Source organism: Manis pentadactyla, chromosome 1, assembly GCF_030020395.1.
Source record: "Manis pentadactyla isolate mManPen7 chromosome 1, mManPen7.hap1, whole genome shotgun sequence".
Taxonomy (NCBI): domain Eukaryota; kingdom Metazoa; phylum Chordata; class Mammalia; order Pholidota; family Manidae; genus Manis; species Manis pentadactyla.
In genome coordinates, this window is record NC_080019.1 from 165,925,601 (window position 1) to 165,942,594 (window position 16,994).

A 16,994-nucleotide genomic window follows, 5' to 3' on the forward strand; every position below is an offset into this window, starting at 1 on the left:
CTAAACACACTCTTACGGCAAGATCCAGAAATCAAGCTCCTTGCTATTTACCTCAATGATTTTTAAATGTTATTACATCCACACAAAACCCTGCACACAAATAAACATTTGTTTATATGTTTATTTTTAGATGTTTACTTAGATAAAGCTTTGTTCGTGACTAAAACTTGGAAGCAACCAAGATGGCCTTCAATATGGGACTGGATAAACAAACAAGTCATGGTACATCCAGACAATGGGCTGTTCACCGCTAAAAACAAGTGACCATCAAGCCATGGGAAGTTTGGGGGCTGCGGGGCAGTATTTGGGAACTCTGTACTTATGGAATTTTTCTGAAAGCCTAAAACTACTAAGAGAATTAAAAAACCTATTAATACAAAACCAAGTTATGTTCTATATAGCTTAGCTAAAGAGTTGCAGCAGCTGTGGCAGTCACTTTTTGGCAAACCTCAAGTACAGAATACAGACATTCACATCTTTAGGTATCAGGCAACACTGAGGATGACCAAGACAGAACACAGACATCACTGGGATTATTAATCAGTTTAGCGGTGGACTCTCCACTTTTTCTTCTTTATTGAGATATGACCTATCCAAAAGGAACAATGCCGGCGTGTTCAAACCAGGCTGTTTCTGCCTCCTCATTATAATCAATCTTTTCATCATTTTCTTATTCCTGCAAAGCAAGTTTGAAAAGAATGTTAAAAAACTGTTAGAGTAAGATGGACCATTCTCTATGAACCACCTGGAAATGACCAACAAAATGAAGAATTTACTTCTAGAGGTCCTTAGCAGTTTGCCCTACCACCTTAAGAATGGTGGGTAAAAAGATTTTAGTAAACAAAGGAACAAAATTATCCACTTAGTATCACTCTATTTCCTTTTTCTTTGTACTTTTCCCTTCCCTTCCCACATCCCTTCTCTGTTCACACATGCTCATGGTTTTCCCATTAAAGAAAAAGAGAGCAAAGAAGGAATGCAGGAAGGACTTAACCCCTTGATATTACTTCACAACTAACTGCTCTCTCCTCTGTAGCAGGACAGATTATCATTGTGTCCTGTTCTTAGTCCTTCACAGGCTCTACTCCAATTTACCACCATCACATTTCTGCTTCTACTGACCCTCAACCTAGCCCCAAAAAAACCAGCACTGGCGTCCTACAGTGATATTTCCAAAAGCATTGCATTGGTAACTTAGAAGGCACTGTCCTGCCAATTGTTTCCTTCTGAGACTCTCTGCCCATTGCTTCCTTTTCCCACCTCTCTCCCAACCTCTAACTGTACCTTTTCAGTCTCCATTGTTCACCTGCCATGACATACTGCTTCTCTTTAGGGGTTTTCTCAGCTCGCTCTAATTCCTCTATACTATATGTAAAATGTATATGACAATGATTCCTAAAGATGTTTCTCTCTAATCTATACTCTCAGAACTCTAGACCCATGTCAAGCATGTCCACATACCATATTCTTCGCCAATCAATGGGACTTCTACCATTCGTCCATCTAACAAGACAGCATCGTGTTCCTTTTACTCTTATAGCTCTTAAACTTGTCCCATTCCTCTTTAAATTCTTTGCCAGGGTCATAAATTATCTTTCCAGAATTATAGTAATCTCTTACTTGCTCACCAATATAGTATCTATTATAAGATTTCAATCTACTTCCTAAAAAAAACCTCAAGAGAATCTCTTCACACCCATCTCTCACCTCCACCCATTTCCATCACCAAAGGCTGGATTTCATACTCCTGGATAAACACTAGTTCTAAGGTCTATATGAAATATAAAGCAGTCTCCTGTGCACACCCAATGTATGTATTTTTGTGGGTGGAGGGTATGTAGTCATCAGAGTATGTGTCCCGGAAGTGACCGAGACATTATATAACCTATAGGGTAACATATGAGACCATTATAACAGATGCCAAACCTTCAGTATTTGTTCCTCCATCTCCCAGATTTGTCAGTATAAGTTTCAATCATACTGACCTATTCATAATTTGTAAGAATGTCATATTCTTTCATTTCCATGTTTTGTCTGGGCTGTTTCCACTACCAAAATGCCCAAATTACTTTCCAGCTGATATGCTCTTCCTCAGTAGAGGAAAGTTTCCTTAATATACTCCTATTTAGGTATTACCCATATGTTTCATTTTCATTCCAGCATGCTAGAGGATTTTGTCTAATTTTTTTATCCCCAGCTAACTATCTGACATGTAGTAAGAACTCTAATGTTTTGTTGTTTTCCTTATAACTGGTCCCTAAAATACAGGCAGTTAAGATTAGAACTTATCAGATACTTTAAGGTTGGTAAGAAGAAACTATGATTTTCTGAGTTCTAATCCACTACTAAATTCTTTTTGCTTCCTATTTTTAACTGATCTATATGGCAAATTACAGCATGTTTGCCCTCTGCCTTCTGCTACTAAATTATTCAAGAACCCATTAGACAGCTCCCTTTCTGTATGCCATTCCTAGGAAGATACATGAAATCTACCTCTTGACACATTCAGGGCATAACATATTATCTTCCATGTCTGGGGATGGGAAAGTGCAGGCCGGTAACAGGAAGAGAGAGATCATCTTCTTGGGAGTGTCAGGCACCCAGGTCTGACCTGCATGGAACTGCAGGCGTACCCAACCCTTTTTTTTTGCCAAGAGAGGTCTGCCGTGGACCACACACCACCTGACACCTAGGGAGGGAAAGAGAAACAAACGTAAACAGGTAAGATCAAGTAACTGTACCCCAGTCCAACCTCTCACTAAGTCCCTTGATTATGCCCTATATTCTGTTTATGAATCTACTGAATGAGAAGCATGAATCAATTAGACTGAAAGACACTATATAACAACAATGAACATTTTGGAATGTTTGCTTTGTGTCCAGGATTTTGCTAAGTGGTTTACATGTATTAATGTATGTACTCTTTAATTAAAAACACTGTTAATATTCACCTCTATTTACTTTTCTTATTTACAGGTAAGGTATAATGGAAGCCTAAGGTGTTAACTATAATTTCCCCAGAACTAGGACATGGATTCACACATTCTGATCAGAGACTATTTCCCTAACCACATTATTCTGCAACTATAGAAAACAGACAAAAGGATCTTGCAAAGTCTAAGGAATAATCTAACTGGGGAGATGGGATTTTTGAGAGAAACACAGTAAGTCTTATAGATATCAGTTGTCTGAAAATAAGGGAAAGGAGCAGTGACTGTCGGTTTCAATATCTTTAAAATTTCCCCAGTTAGACTAAAAACAAGAGTGGAAATGATGTATGTTCAGCACAGTATACCTGGCTGACTAGGCACACCCCGGGTCACAGTAGGTACTTAATAACTGCTGAATGAAGAAGAGCGAGCTTTGAGACTGGACAGTACTTTTGCCTATTAGCAAAAGGTGTCCATTCTTCCTCACAAAAGGGAGTGCACCTTGGGGAGCAGAGAGTAAGCCAAGTTCACCGTTTGGCTGGGTTCCTTCTGTAGTGAACACCAGGTCTTACCATACAGGACAGCACTGAATTAAAGTGTGTCCAGAACAGTCCTGGCAATGGGGTGGAGAGAGAAAAAGAATTCATTCAAAAGAAGCCAAAAAAAGGGGAGGGCAACTCTGTGCTGGAGATGAAAACAAAAATATTAAGGAGAAAGAATAGGAGAAAGGTGGGGGCTGAGTTATTCTCTAGGTTTCTAAGAGGATAGGAACCCCAAAAGTTTTCATTATTACTGCCTAGTTTTATAACATGCCAAGTTGTATCTCATAACTGTCAGATCATTCTACAACATAGAATAGTTGTAATCTTCATTTTATAGATCAGGATACCAGTGCTTAAGCTAAGTAACTTGTCGATGCCTCACACCTAGGAAATCAGTTAAGACAAAAATCTGAACCAAGGCTGTTCAATTCTAAAACTAATACTAATGGACTGAGGAGAGAGACAAAAGAGAAGATCTCAGGCTGTGACTGACCATTATTATCAGATTATACTTTCTTTCTACCTTGGATTTCTGCTTTGTGATGAGAAACGGTCACCAATCAGTCTCTATCCAGGCAAAACTTAGGTGTCTATCAATCAAAGACAAGCTCTATTTGAACCTAATATCCAATCTATAGATATTTCAACTCTTTCCCTTTTACAACCTTTCAGTATAGACTAATACATTAACCTTTTTTTCCCCTAGAATTGTACTCTTTCAAAATCCTCTTACCAGAGGCTTCCACCAGAAAGGTCTCAGCGGAAGCAGCAATGGAACGTGAATTTGCAGACTTAGGTTGATTGGCTTTTACAGCAATTCTTGCCCATGCTGCCAGCAAGGCTTCCTGAGCTGAAGTTACCACTTCAACGATGTGAGTCCCTTCCTCTCTCTTACTCTTATGTTTCCGAGTCCCTGCTTTCTTGGCCGCCGTTCTGAATTTCCTTGTACATGACTCAGATCTGTACTCCTGTGTGGTTTCAGGAATATTCTGCAAACGGCAATCATAATGAGTATTCAGTGAAGTGCTACTTACTGCCTTAAGGATTTTTGTGTCATCTTTATCATTCTTTATACATCAACCCATGAATGTGTGAGAAGGGTTTAGGAATGTTAGTTCCTTTTGAGCAGTGGTTCTCAAACGGGAGAAATTTGTTATTGTTAAAATTAGTGTGGTGAGGGGAGGGGTATAGCTACTGATACCTAGTGGGTAGAGGCCAGGGACATTTAGGCTGATAAGCACCCTAAATGCAAAGGACAACCTCCAAAGGAAATTACTTGGCACAAAGGTCAATAGTCTTGGTTGAGAAACCTTGCCTTTGAGGTACAACGTATATAAAGATGGTGGGAAAAGAGGAACGATTTACCGTCAGAACTTGCGTTCAGTCACCACATTCCTCACTCACCTGTTTTTTTTCAGAGTAAGCATGTTTCTGGAGCCTCAGATAAACCTCCATTTTCTAAGGAGATTGAGAAAGGAAGTAAAAGTTACAAGTCGACAAAACTTCCCATCCTTGCTCTGAGCAGCTGAGTGTCCCATCAGAGTACTCACCTGGCCAGCGGTGCTCAAACTGCATTGTCGGCACCAGTTCTGCAAAGTGTCCCACCTCACTTTCCTGATTGGAGGCAAAACGGTTGGCAAGGGAAGGGGTGGTTTCGTATGACTAGGTTTTGGGCAGGTCTGGAACTGTTCATGTGTTTGAGGAAGATGTACTGAAAAAAAAGGGCACCAAATAATAATTTAATGCTTATAAGATTCATTGTTAACTTCATGAAGCTCTCACTTATTTCTCATAACCCAATTTGCACATATACATTATCACATATTTTTCCTCATAATACAAATAAGGTAATAGACTCTGAAAACAAAAGACTTGACCAAGATTACACCTCCATTAAAAGAGCAAACCTGGTACTCAAACCTCAAATTCAACAATTTTGAAATTCTAAATTGCATGTTTTATACACTACACAGAGCAACCTGTCGTTTTTTGTGACCATAAGCAACCACCTGGATAGGACATTGTAGTGGATTGCTCCTCCAAAACACCTAGATTTTGGACCACGTGTTATCAGCAGTTCCTACAGAAATCAAAGGAACTACCCTAACCAACAGTGGTTCTCCATTCTGTCAGCCCACCTAATTTTTCTCTACAGCACCTGTCTCATCACACTCTGCTAGTTCCAACCTGTCACTGTCTAACTTCATCTTTAAGTCCTCTGTTGTTGGCCCAGAAAAACAGAATCAATCTAAAAATACATATCAGATGCCTTTATGCACTGAGAACATACACTAAAGGACATGATATTAAGAGCTGCTAAATATTTGATCAGTAATTACTCCCAGAGCAAAAACACTAGATGTTTTTCAAAATTATTTAGTCTTCCAATATATTACAGGATCTTATGTGGAATCTAAAAAAAGCTGAACTCAGAAAAAAGTAAATTGATATTTGCTGAAGGGTGGAGGAAAAGGGGAGGTGCTGATCAAAGGATACAAATCTTCAGTTTTAGGGTAAGTTCTGGGGATGTGACATATGGTATAGTGACTGGTTAACAATACTATGTTGTATGTTTGAAAGTTGCTAAGACAGTAAATCGTAAAAATTCCCATGGCGGGGGGTGGGTCGGGGATCTGTGAGGTTAGATGTGTCAGTTCACTTTATTTTGGTAATTATTTCACTATTTTATGCATATGTGTATATAAAAATTAGTGAAATATATATATATCAATAATCACATGTACACTTTAAATCACACAATGTTATGTGTAAATTATATCTCAATAAAGCTGGGGAAAATAATTTAGTCTTCATAACACTTATAAGGCTTGTATTAACCAAAATGAAGAGAAAACTGAGCTCCATGGGTTGGGAATTTTTAATTCACATCTAGCTGCCCCAATAAGACTATGCTCAGTCCAAAGCACTTGGCATGCCTGTTTCTGTGTGTTAAAAGCAAGAGAGTTCTTAGTGCTTAGCAAATGAAAAGTATGGAAGTCTGAGAAATCCTTTATCACTGGGAACCAAATGAGATTTTAGCTGGGGTTTGTATGGTCTAAGGACAGGGAAGAGAAATCTTTTTCCTAGGCTTCCCTGGAGGTCCAGCAAACCGAGCAAGCCCTACCCTCTTACCTTTACTGTTTGTCACAGGCATCTTTATGTCCATCTCTGAGGTTGAAGAAACACTTGGTTCCATTTGATGTTCATTAGCTTCCTCATTAACTGGAACCAATGTGAGAAACACATTTTCTTCATCTAATTTCTCCTCAGAGAAAGTCTGGGAAAGAAAGGGTCAGTCACTGATTTGTATTCGATGCCGTCCAATGAACCTGCTCAGTCTCAAAGTGCAACTAATGAAAACAAAACAATAGGTGGATGGAGATAAGACTTGATTCCTGGAATTTGATGTTGATTAACAGAACTTTTATTAGATAAAAGAAACAACCAATGAAATGAGCAAAAGCAGATTTACAGGTGAGTGATAAAGAGGAAATGGAAGGGTAGGCTGTGGGTTTGGGGAAGCCATTTCTCTCACGGTCTTCCTCTTCATCAGCTAAAACACCAAATACTTTCATTTTATCTCCTAACTCTATAGAGAATGTGCTCTTGCCTTCCCATCTACTATCATGATTCTTTATTCAAGCAATCATCAACCCTCACTGGCAAATGCATTTATCTCCTATTATTCCCAAACCCATTCTAACACCAGTCTGTTTGCAGATTGCTCTCCTGCTTGTTTAAAATACTTCAAGGACTTTTCTTTTCTATTTAGGTTAAGGACAAAACTCCCTCAGGTAACCTACAATTTCCTGAACAGTCTGTTCCTGCCTGTCACTCCAGCTTAAGACCTCTTAGTTTTCTGAACTCCAACCATTCTGGTCTTATTTCATCCCCATGACCTGAGGGGGGCAAATCTATCTGCTTTACTTTCCATTGCAATCACAGCAACACACAGTGCTCATCTCAGAATAGGCGGTCCATGATCCTTTAATGATCCCATGAATGAAAGCGAAAGGAGATAAGAAGGAAAGAGCTAATCACTGGGTTTGTACAGCACATACACTGTGCTAGGGGTTTTCTTTATTTCTCTCATTTAATCCTCATCTAATATTTTAGGTAGATTTCCTATTTTACAGATTAGGCAGCTGAGTCACAGAAATTAAGTGACTGATGCCATAGAGTATCAAAGCTCAAATTTCTGAATTTAGCTTTTCTTCTCATATCTAAGTGTGAATAAACTCCACCATCTTTAAGTATCTCTCTTCCCAGAACAGCCAAGGGAGCCTGAGGTTGCCGGGCCCTTTCCCCTATTGAAATCCCTGAAGTGGCTTTCCAGGGCTCTCACATTCCTAGCTCCCATTTAGGGATTTTGCATTTGTATACTTTTTGAAAACACTGCCACACACATTCAAGGGTCAGTTTAAAAAAAAAAAACTGACACTGGGAACTATTACTCCCCTGTAGAGATCAGTAGGGGGAAGGGGGAGGTGTCAAAGCAACTCCATGACACTCCCACGATCACATACTTAATATTGGTCGGTTCAGCCCTCTAGCCTGGCCTGGTACAGCGTTCCCTGCAAACACCTATGAAACCTCCTCAATTTATTTTCTCCTCCAGTCCAGGATTACCCAAACCTAGTCTGAAACTCATTTGGTAGTAAAGCCATTGGGAATAGGTTACTTCTTACTCCCGGACGAAAGAAACCAATTAATTGGTGACTTCACTCTCTGAGCTCATCCACATTACCCTTTTCCACTTTCTCTTGACCTTATCTCCTTATCTCTTCACCATTATTATCTTGCTCAGCTACATGTCTGGATGCAATAAATCTCTTACTTTGGACTAGGAACAGGAATCTTCCTTTCTCCTTTTTGCTCTGCTCTTAACACTGAACCACGGTCACATGAAAGGAAAGTAATAATCTGCTTGCAAAGAGGAGATTCCAAGATAGAGATTTCTTAACATACAGAAATTAAGATTTGTGACAAGAAAGAAATATAAACAAGCTCTAGGAAGACTTTGAAAAATGAATCTGTGGGAAATTAATAATTGTATTCAAACTAAACTTACCTTTTCGCTGCTTTCACAGTTTGAGTATGCCATTTCCAGGAACACCCGGAGGAAACCGAAGCCAGCCAGCAATGTTAAAGATACCTGCAGTTTACTCCTTTTAACCTGAGGGGCTCTAGCCTGATTTCTCCTTTTATAAACAAATGTCTCCTTCTCCTTCCCAGAAGAGCTGTTTTCCTTCCTCCTCTTTTTTCCCCTCCCTTATTTTCTGACACTGTGATAACATCATCAGTTTTATGCCGTCTTGTTTATTAGGTGAGGGTTGAATTATTGGGCAGTTAACATCATTCCTAACATATATATATTTTTTAGTGAGATCTTTGTCTTTATTTTTTTAAGGTAAGGCTTGGGAGAAAACTGGAAGTGACAGACTCTTGCTGACGAGTTACAATTGAATGAATAAATACTTTTAAATAATTCTAGGACAATACTGGTGATGGATTGAATAGTATTATGGAGGGAATAGAAAAAAAGATTCAAAGATACTTTATAATTAATTTATGTCCGTGGATGTGTCACTTACTGGGAGATCACATTTAAATTGTCAGGGTTGGATAATGTAACTATTCTTAGACTTAGTTCCTAACACAAATACTAAGCCTGTATTATGGGTGATCTGGGTAGAAAGGAAGGGTTTTGCTGTTCAGAACAGGAGCAGCAAGAGTCAAAACACCAAGGCAAGTGATGGGCTAATGAATACAGGAGAGGGAACTGTAAGCACTGAGAATTGCTGGAGCATAATGTTGCAGGCAGGATGTGACAAGAGAAAATGCATGAGATGTCACACTTTTTCATAAGTCACTCCAAGAAGCCAGAGCTACTAAAGGAAAATACAAACAATATGGCAACACTAGCACCAGTTGGTCTCATGAGGGGCCTCTCTGCCCCCAGGAAAATGGTCTGGTCCATCCGTCCCAGGACCCGGGGAGACCAGGTCAGTTTAATTTAGCATATTCTATATTCAAAAGGAGGTCGGCAAGGGTACAGCTCCAGTTTACTGAACTACTTGGAAAAATAAATTACAAGAATCCACCCAGACCTCCAGAATCTGATCTTAGAGGGCAGGACCCAGGAATCGGCTTCCACAAGCCCTCAGGGTAATTCTTATGCACCACCTAAAGTCTAGAGGCCTCAGCCAGATCAGGGTGTGACCAAATGGTCTTGAATTAGGCAGACAATAGTTGGAATCCTGACTCTTCCCTTTCTTGATAGAAACTGAACCCCCCCCATGGGAATTCAGCCAAGAAAGCACTCCATCTACCTACTTGGGTGTGGCCCCCCATGACAGCTTTCTCTGGATGATTTACAGGCAAGCTGACCTAGGATCCTGAAAAGATACCAGGCCTTAGGCTATGACAGAACTTCAAGGGGGAAGACCATTTCAGTAGTAACTTACTTTTCTTCTTAGCATTTATTACAATATAATAATCTTATTTGTTTTCTTGGGTTTTTCCACTGCTTTTTGAAAATATTGTATTATGGGAAAGTTCAAACGTAAAAAAACACATATCCATCCTTCACTTATCTAGCATCCAGCTTCAATAACTATTGACTCACAGCCAATCTGCTTTCTGTCTACATCACCGATTCCCCCTTATCTGGGCTATTTAGAAGGAAATACTAGGTCTCATATAATTTCATTTATAAATTCAGAAATAAAAGAGGACTTTTTCTAACCGTAATTACAATATCTTCTTCATATCTAAAAATAATTTTAAGTAATTATTTTATATTATCAAACAATTCAATCCAAATATCCAGCAGTATTTAAATATCCAATTGTCTCTTATGTTTTCTCTCTTTTTCAAACACTCTTTCAATTACGTCTACAAATTGTGATTATTCAATATGTGCCTTAAATTATCTTCAATCTGAAATTCTCCCCCATCTTTTCTTTTCCTTATGATTTTTGTTGTTCATGTTATTGTCTAAAGAATTGTGTGAGTTTTCTGTAGCTTCCTATCTAGATTTTGCCAGTTTCATTTGTTCCTCCATTTAACCAATTCTTCTATCTGCTGCATTTATTATACATTGGTGTGATCAGATTCAGGGATGGCTTTTTTTTTTTTTTTCTTAAACAAGAACACTCTTTCCCTCCCTCTTCATTCATGGGACTCATTTTTTAAACTTTTTTTTTAATTGAAGTGTATTTGACATGTAACATTGTGCAGCTGTAAGGTGTACAAGATATTCATTGATACACTTACATATTGTAATGCTATTGCCATTGTAGCTCTCATCAGCACCTGTATCACTTTAAGTTTAAATGCCAGTTTCTGGGAGTCACCCTAAGAGGGTTTGCTTCTGTTACTCTCACTCGTTGCCTTCACAGAATTCACTTGAATGTGTAATTCAGATAATGTAATGAGTAATATATTTAGGATTTTAGTTATTTAACTTTATTTCCCCAGTTAGCCAGCAAGGTTCAGAGGACAACAGCAGGATGTGCTTGGGTTGCTATTGGTCTACCCAGACCCTTGCCCTGTGTCTGGCTTGGAGCAGAGGCTCAATCAATGCTAGTCAGTCAGATTGCATCAGCCTCCACCTTTCCCCCTCAACTCACCCAGCCCCTTTTGAGTAAAGTCCCTCTCTGCGCTACAGCTAAAGGATAGGGGGTAAATGCAGAATCACAGACTGACATGGCTCTATCCTACCATACTGCGACGCTCGGAAGTTTTCAGACTCATCATTATCTCCTGGTGCTGAGCATGGCGCCTAGTTCGGAGAAGGGTCTTGATAAGGTACAGCAAATGATATTACATATTTTACCAACTTAAGTTTGGGACTCATTATACACCTTAGACTCAAAAGGAGCCACCGAAAGGATGCTAAGCTGGAAAAAAAAATAATAACCTAGGCTATAGGGTGAAGTTTTTTAAAGCAAAAGAAAAAATTGAACTGCTTGGAAAAATAAATTACAGGACTCCACCCAGACATCCAGAATCTGATCCTGCATTCTAATGCTTGCATTCTAAAATTTATTCCAATAATTCTGAAATGAAAATGGATTACCTATTTGAAATATATTTTATTTACTCTAAGTTAAATATAAATACTTTGTATTTCTTATTCAGATAAGTGCTTTTCAAAATCTTTCTTAAATTTAAATCAGAGGAGCACGCTGTATAAGAATAAATGTTTATGATTCACCAATATATAGTAGGTAAAAGTGAAACAACTCTGAGAATAAAAGCCTTTAAGATGTCTCACAGAGCTGTAAATTCTTAAGAAATCATTTCAAAATTTTGGTTCCCTATCACTACCAGGTGGAAGGGATAATTGGTTAATGGTCCTTTGGTTTTCTGAGGAGGAAGATGAAAATTGCACTGCAGGATGTTCCCAACTTTGCTACATCCTTTAAGAAATTCCCACTTAAAAGGACTATTGAACTCATTTTTACTTTAGAACAATAGTTACAGATCCTCACCTTCTGTCTGAGAATAAATGGGCATCTAAAATTTTTTTTTCTCTTGAAAAAAAATCCTCTGTATCATGTAGGAACAGTCACTATCAGAAGAATCTTAAATTAGAATCTAGACTAGTAAGGTCTGTCCTCCTCTGTTCTGTATAACTCAGAGGATGTGGTAAGGAGAGAGCATGACCACTGTGGGGAGATGAGGTGGCGGGGGCAACTTTTGATGACAGGACAGGGAATTGATGTGACTGTAGGTTCTCCAATAAAAGTTTCAAACTTAGGTATATAACCTTACCAGCAGGTGTTCTTGGCTAGTCAAACCAAGTCCTTCCTCATCTTCTTCCTTCATACTAACTGCATATTGCATCTTCATTAGGATCTATTTCCTATGAGACAAATGGACACTGGGTTAAAACATGTTGGAGTTGGAAAGCTTAATTCATGTTGTCCTCTTCAGGGACTGAAGCTTGGTGTTAAGAGTTTTTTGGACTTCTGGAGCAATGCCCTACTATTTGAGGATTGTGGATGAAGAAGGAGGGGGACTCGGGCCATGTAAAGTAAACTCAAGCTACTCTCTTCTTTTCCCCTTCAGTTACTTGTTCCTTCATGAGTTTTCTACCTCTCCCTCTTTGCAGATTCTTCTCTGGAAGCACACAAAGCTTGTCTTACTCAAAACAAAACACACACACACACATGTATGCACACACACACCTCCTTTGACTCATTCTATTTAACTACTATTCTCTGCCCCTTTTATGGTTCAACTTTCTGAACATTACCTTCTTACTCCACCTAGCTCCTTTCCACTCTGGTCTAATATTCACACACACACACCCCAAATTTCCCCACCTAACTCTTAAAACATTGAGGTCCCATATGGTTCATTTATCTGCACTTGGTCATGGTTCATGCCTCATTCTAGATACAGCAGCCTCATCCATTTCTCCAATTTCAACTACCGCCTACAGGCTGATGACTCTCATATATATATTTCTAGCCCAATCTTTTTACCAGCTTTACTGACCCAAATTTTGGCATATCCTATTATGTACTTCAAACATATTTAAAAAATTAACTTACTGTCTTCCCCACCAACTTTCAATCTCCTTTGGTATTTCTTCTCTTTTGAGATGTATTATCATCACCCAGTCATCTAAAAATGGAAGCATAACAACTTCCTTAAATACACTTTCTCCTTAAATGCCAAAGGGTCAAAGTCCTATGGAGTCAAACATGTACACATTTTACTTGATTTTATCTCTCCTGTAATTCTACTGCTATCACTTTATTTCTTGTCGGAATCATCTCTAACAGCTATTGAAATTTCTAACTGGTCTTATTACCTCCTAGCCAGATAGTTCTTGATGCTATAAAATGCTGATTATATGCTACCGCAAGCTGAGTTTCATAACTAGGGAATTTAGCATCTATGTACACAAGGGTGGGATAGGAAGCAGTTTCAGGGGTTTTGAATTGGCCTTCCCACCACATTGGCCAAGGACTCAATGCAGGAGTTAACTTTAACTGTGAAGTATATCAATTCCAATTAAACATCCAAGTACTGGGAATATGATCCCTGTGTATGTTCATAAAACCAGTGGGCTTTTTTGAGCTAAACTTTAGCCAGGACTCCAATTATTACTTGGCTCTTTTAGCCCCAAATCCAGCAAAGGTGAGGGGGTGATCATGATGATAATTTGACATGATGAGGATCAATGTCCATTCAGACCCTATGTCCAGTGGGCTTCAACATGTCTCATTTCTCTTTCCCAGTGTGTAATCATGTAGTTGAATGGTATTCATACTTTGCTCAGTACTGGCTCTCACCCTCTCCAGGCTTCTAAGAATCATCCTGGCAATGAGTTTGTTCCATCTCTTAGGATCCTTGCTAGGATGTTAAATCCTTTGCAAGGAGAAAGTGCTCCCCAAGACAATGAATTCTTGCTTATCGACTATTGTATTCCAGTCCTTTTGATCAATTGCTCATAAAATCTAACCCAAGAATTTCTCCCAACTCCTGCCAGTACATGTTGGCTAATATCTGCTAACTGGTGTATATTCTTTCCTCACTTGCCAGGCCCATCACTCACCCAGCTGTGCTGTGCTTGAATTTAACTCTCAGTTTGGCCTAGTAGCTGGGAGAAGAATTTGTAGGAATTTTTGAAGAAGGCATCTGTTACCTGATGGGGAAGGGCCTGTGTGACATCTTCCAGCACAGTGGTAGTGCTAGCTCTTACTAGGGAACTGAAAATTACCTCTGCGAGTTCTGAGAACTATATGGATCTATGGGGCCAAAACTCTCAGGGACATCCATTCCAATATCCACCCCTGATGTTTCAGGGTCCAAGATTTTCCCAAGCAGGTTGCTGACTTTAGTGTAACAGACCTGCTTTTGTTAAAATTTTAAGCCTCTTTGGCTCTGCACCTTCTATTTAGAGATTCTGTTTGCTACTCAGCTGTCCATTCTTCTAAAAATTCTGGGGCTCTGTAAACTGTAAGAAGCTCTTTGGCTCTTGCCTCTTATGCTTAGTCTTTCAAAGCTTTTAAGGACCCTCAGTTTTTCATTATCTCACTGATGAACAATTAATACAACTACAACTTACCAATTACCTGTCAATCTCTCGATCTTTGCAGATCATTTAACACCTACATTTTCCAAATGCCTGAATCATTCCATTTGCAAGGGCATTCCTCTCTCCCAGGACACTTTGCCAGTTCACTTCCACTGAAATCTTTTGCAATTGGAGCACTCTTGTATGCTAGGGTCACCCATCCCTAACACAGCACTCAGAATTGTGTCCTTTTGTGTTCACCAGCAGGTCAAGGAATGAGTTCCAGAATCCCATCTTATTGCCTGTTTTCTCTACTACTGGCACCATATGTATTTGTTTATGTCATCCAAGAAGCAGATACCAAGATGGGATTGGGTGTGCAAAAGATTTACTGTGGAAAACAACTGTGAAGGAAAATAAGAAGGGACCAGAAAGAGGTGAGAAATGTCAGAACATGATGTAGGCATGAACCCGGTGAAAGCTAGGGAAAGCTGTTTGGGTGGGAAGAATCTTGGACCACAGTGCGGTTTTAAGAAAGCTTCAGCAAGGCTGATGAAGGGTCCTCAAGTTTCATACACAAGAATGGCCCCGTCTTAGAATCCTTTTTCCCCTTAGTGGCTGGGAATACGAGATGGGAGTTACAGCATAAACCTGGCCTTTGTAATGGTGAAGTTGAAGTTGAAGCCATTGACCAATTTGCTCTCCCTGCGGTAGACATGAAAGGTACATTGCACGTTCACCACATCATAATGCTATACAGTTGATCTTTGAGCACAGGTTTGAACTACACATGTAGACTTATATGTAGATATTTTTCAATAAATGCATTGGAAAATTTTGTGGAGATTTGCAACAATTTGAAAAAACATTTTATTCCCCATGATTTAAGAATACAGTATGTAATACATATACAAAATATGTGTTAATCAACTGTTCATATTCTTGGTAAGCCTCCTGGTTAATAGTGGGCTATTGGTAAAAAGGTTTTGAGGGCTCAAAATTATATACACTCAGATTTTCCACTGTATGGTGGGTGTGCCCCTAAACCTCATGTTGCTTAAGGGTCAACTGTACTTATTTTACCTGACTGCCTTGAAGGGGATTAAAATAGGGTACACTCAAGTTGTGGCACTCCTCTTGTGAGCACATCAACACTTTACACTTTCCTTTAAATTATAATTATACTCAATGGTAAATGAACAGGGGCAAACCACTTGGCTTAGAGATCAGTTTAGGAAAAATACTAACATTTGTCAGTAGTGAGTGAGTTACAGCAAGCAGAGAGATATCTGATGGGAAACCATTTTCCAGCCTATACTCTTACAGGTAACTGACTTAATCCATCACTTCCATTCCATTTGAAGCTAATTAAAATTGAGCTTCCCTATTTCTGACTAGCAGTATTATCAGTCTTACTTATCAGACACTTCTTGGGTCCATGACTCAGAAATGGTAGCACTAGCTAGGCCTACTGCCATAAGGCTGTCTGATGTCTGTCCTTTTCTTGAATATAATTGTGCAGCCCTCTGGTCTGTTATTTATCACACGCCTTCTAGCCATGTCAAGGGTAATGGCCACTTCAGTCTACTTCCCTCTTCTAGGTGTGCACTGAGGCATTGCCCAATTGGCCAATACAAGCCTCTTCTTGAATTTGACAATTCTGAGATCATTTCTTCTGAGATGAATATATTCTGCAAACAGGTCTCATTGTCAGTATCCAAAAGTGAGGTACTGCTCCATCTTAAGGGAATGTTACTTATTTCAATAATTCAAAACAGTTGAAAGAAGGATGGAGTATGGAGGGAGTAATGTATGAGAGTAGAGACCAAGAATGATGTCTGTCCTCCCCTTCTCTAACCCTCTGCTGCTTTCTCTGGCCTTGCTTCATACCAAATTTAGGCACAATTGTTCAATGTAATTATGACTTTATACCATGACTACCTTTCTAATGATTTTTTTCAATATGTATGTTTACACAGTATCTCATAATTATTCTGCAGAGATCAAGAGGGAAATAAGTTAATAAAAGGACCTATACTCACATCCTTGTTCTGAGGAGCACACACTCCCAATCTGCTAACCCTTCTATCAGAACTCAAATTTTGTTGTTGGTTCCAGATACATAAACAGTCTCAAGATAGCCCATCCATGGGAAGCAGGCTGGTCAGCCAGGGAATATTCTGTTTGGAGTAACTTAACTTTGAAGAAGAGAAGCTAAGAATCTAATGAAACAGTCATAAATAATATTTGAGCAGACTTTCAATTTGTGATTTGTATTATAAATTTTTTCTCAAATCTTAAAATTCTATGAGATAAATATTATGACCACTGCCATTTAGGCAACAGATACTCCAAATCAACCAACAGCTAAGAAGTGCCAACTCTCAGAGTCTTACATGGCCCTTTGGAGCCAAGGGAAATTTGGAGGGCTGGCTCCAGATTTCTCACAGCATTTCTATTTCACCTCACACCTTACACACACGT

The 16,994-nt window shown here is 39.1% G+C and overlaps 1 protein-coding gene across 1 annotated transcript; it reads right to left on the reverse strand.

Moving 5' to 3' along the window:
- Positions 1-267: 267 nt before the first annotated feature.
- On the reverse strand, positions 268-8,576 carry DPPA2 (developmental pluripotency associated 2). Its single transcript, XM_057488610.1, has 8 exons — positions 8,544-8,576; positions 6,605-6,749; positions 5,023-5,183; positions 4,877-4,930; positions 4,206-4,461; positions 2,494-2,689; positions 590-676; positions 268-367 (listed from the first exon to the last, which is right to left on the reverse strand). Exons 1-8 carry the CDS (start codon positions 8,574-8,576, stop codon positions 268-270), a joined length of 1,032 nt encoding a protein of 343 aa, XP_057344593.1.
- Between the last annotated feature and the right edge of the window lie 8,418 nt (positions 8,577-16,994).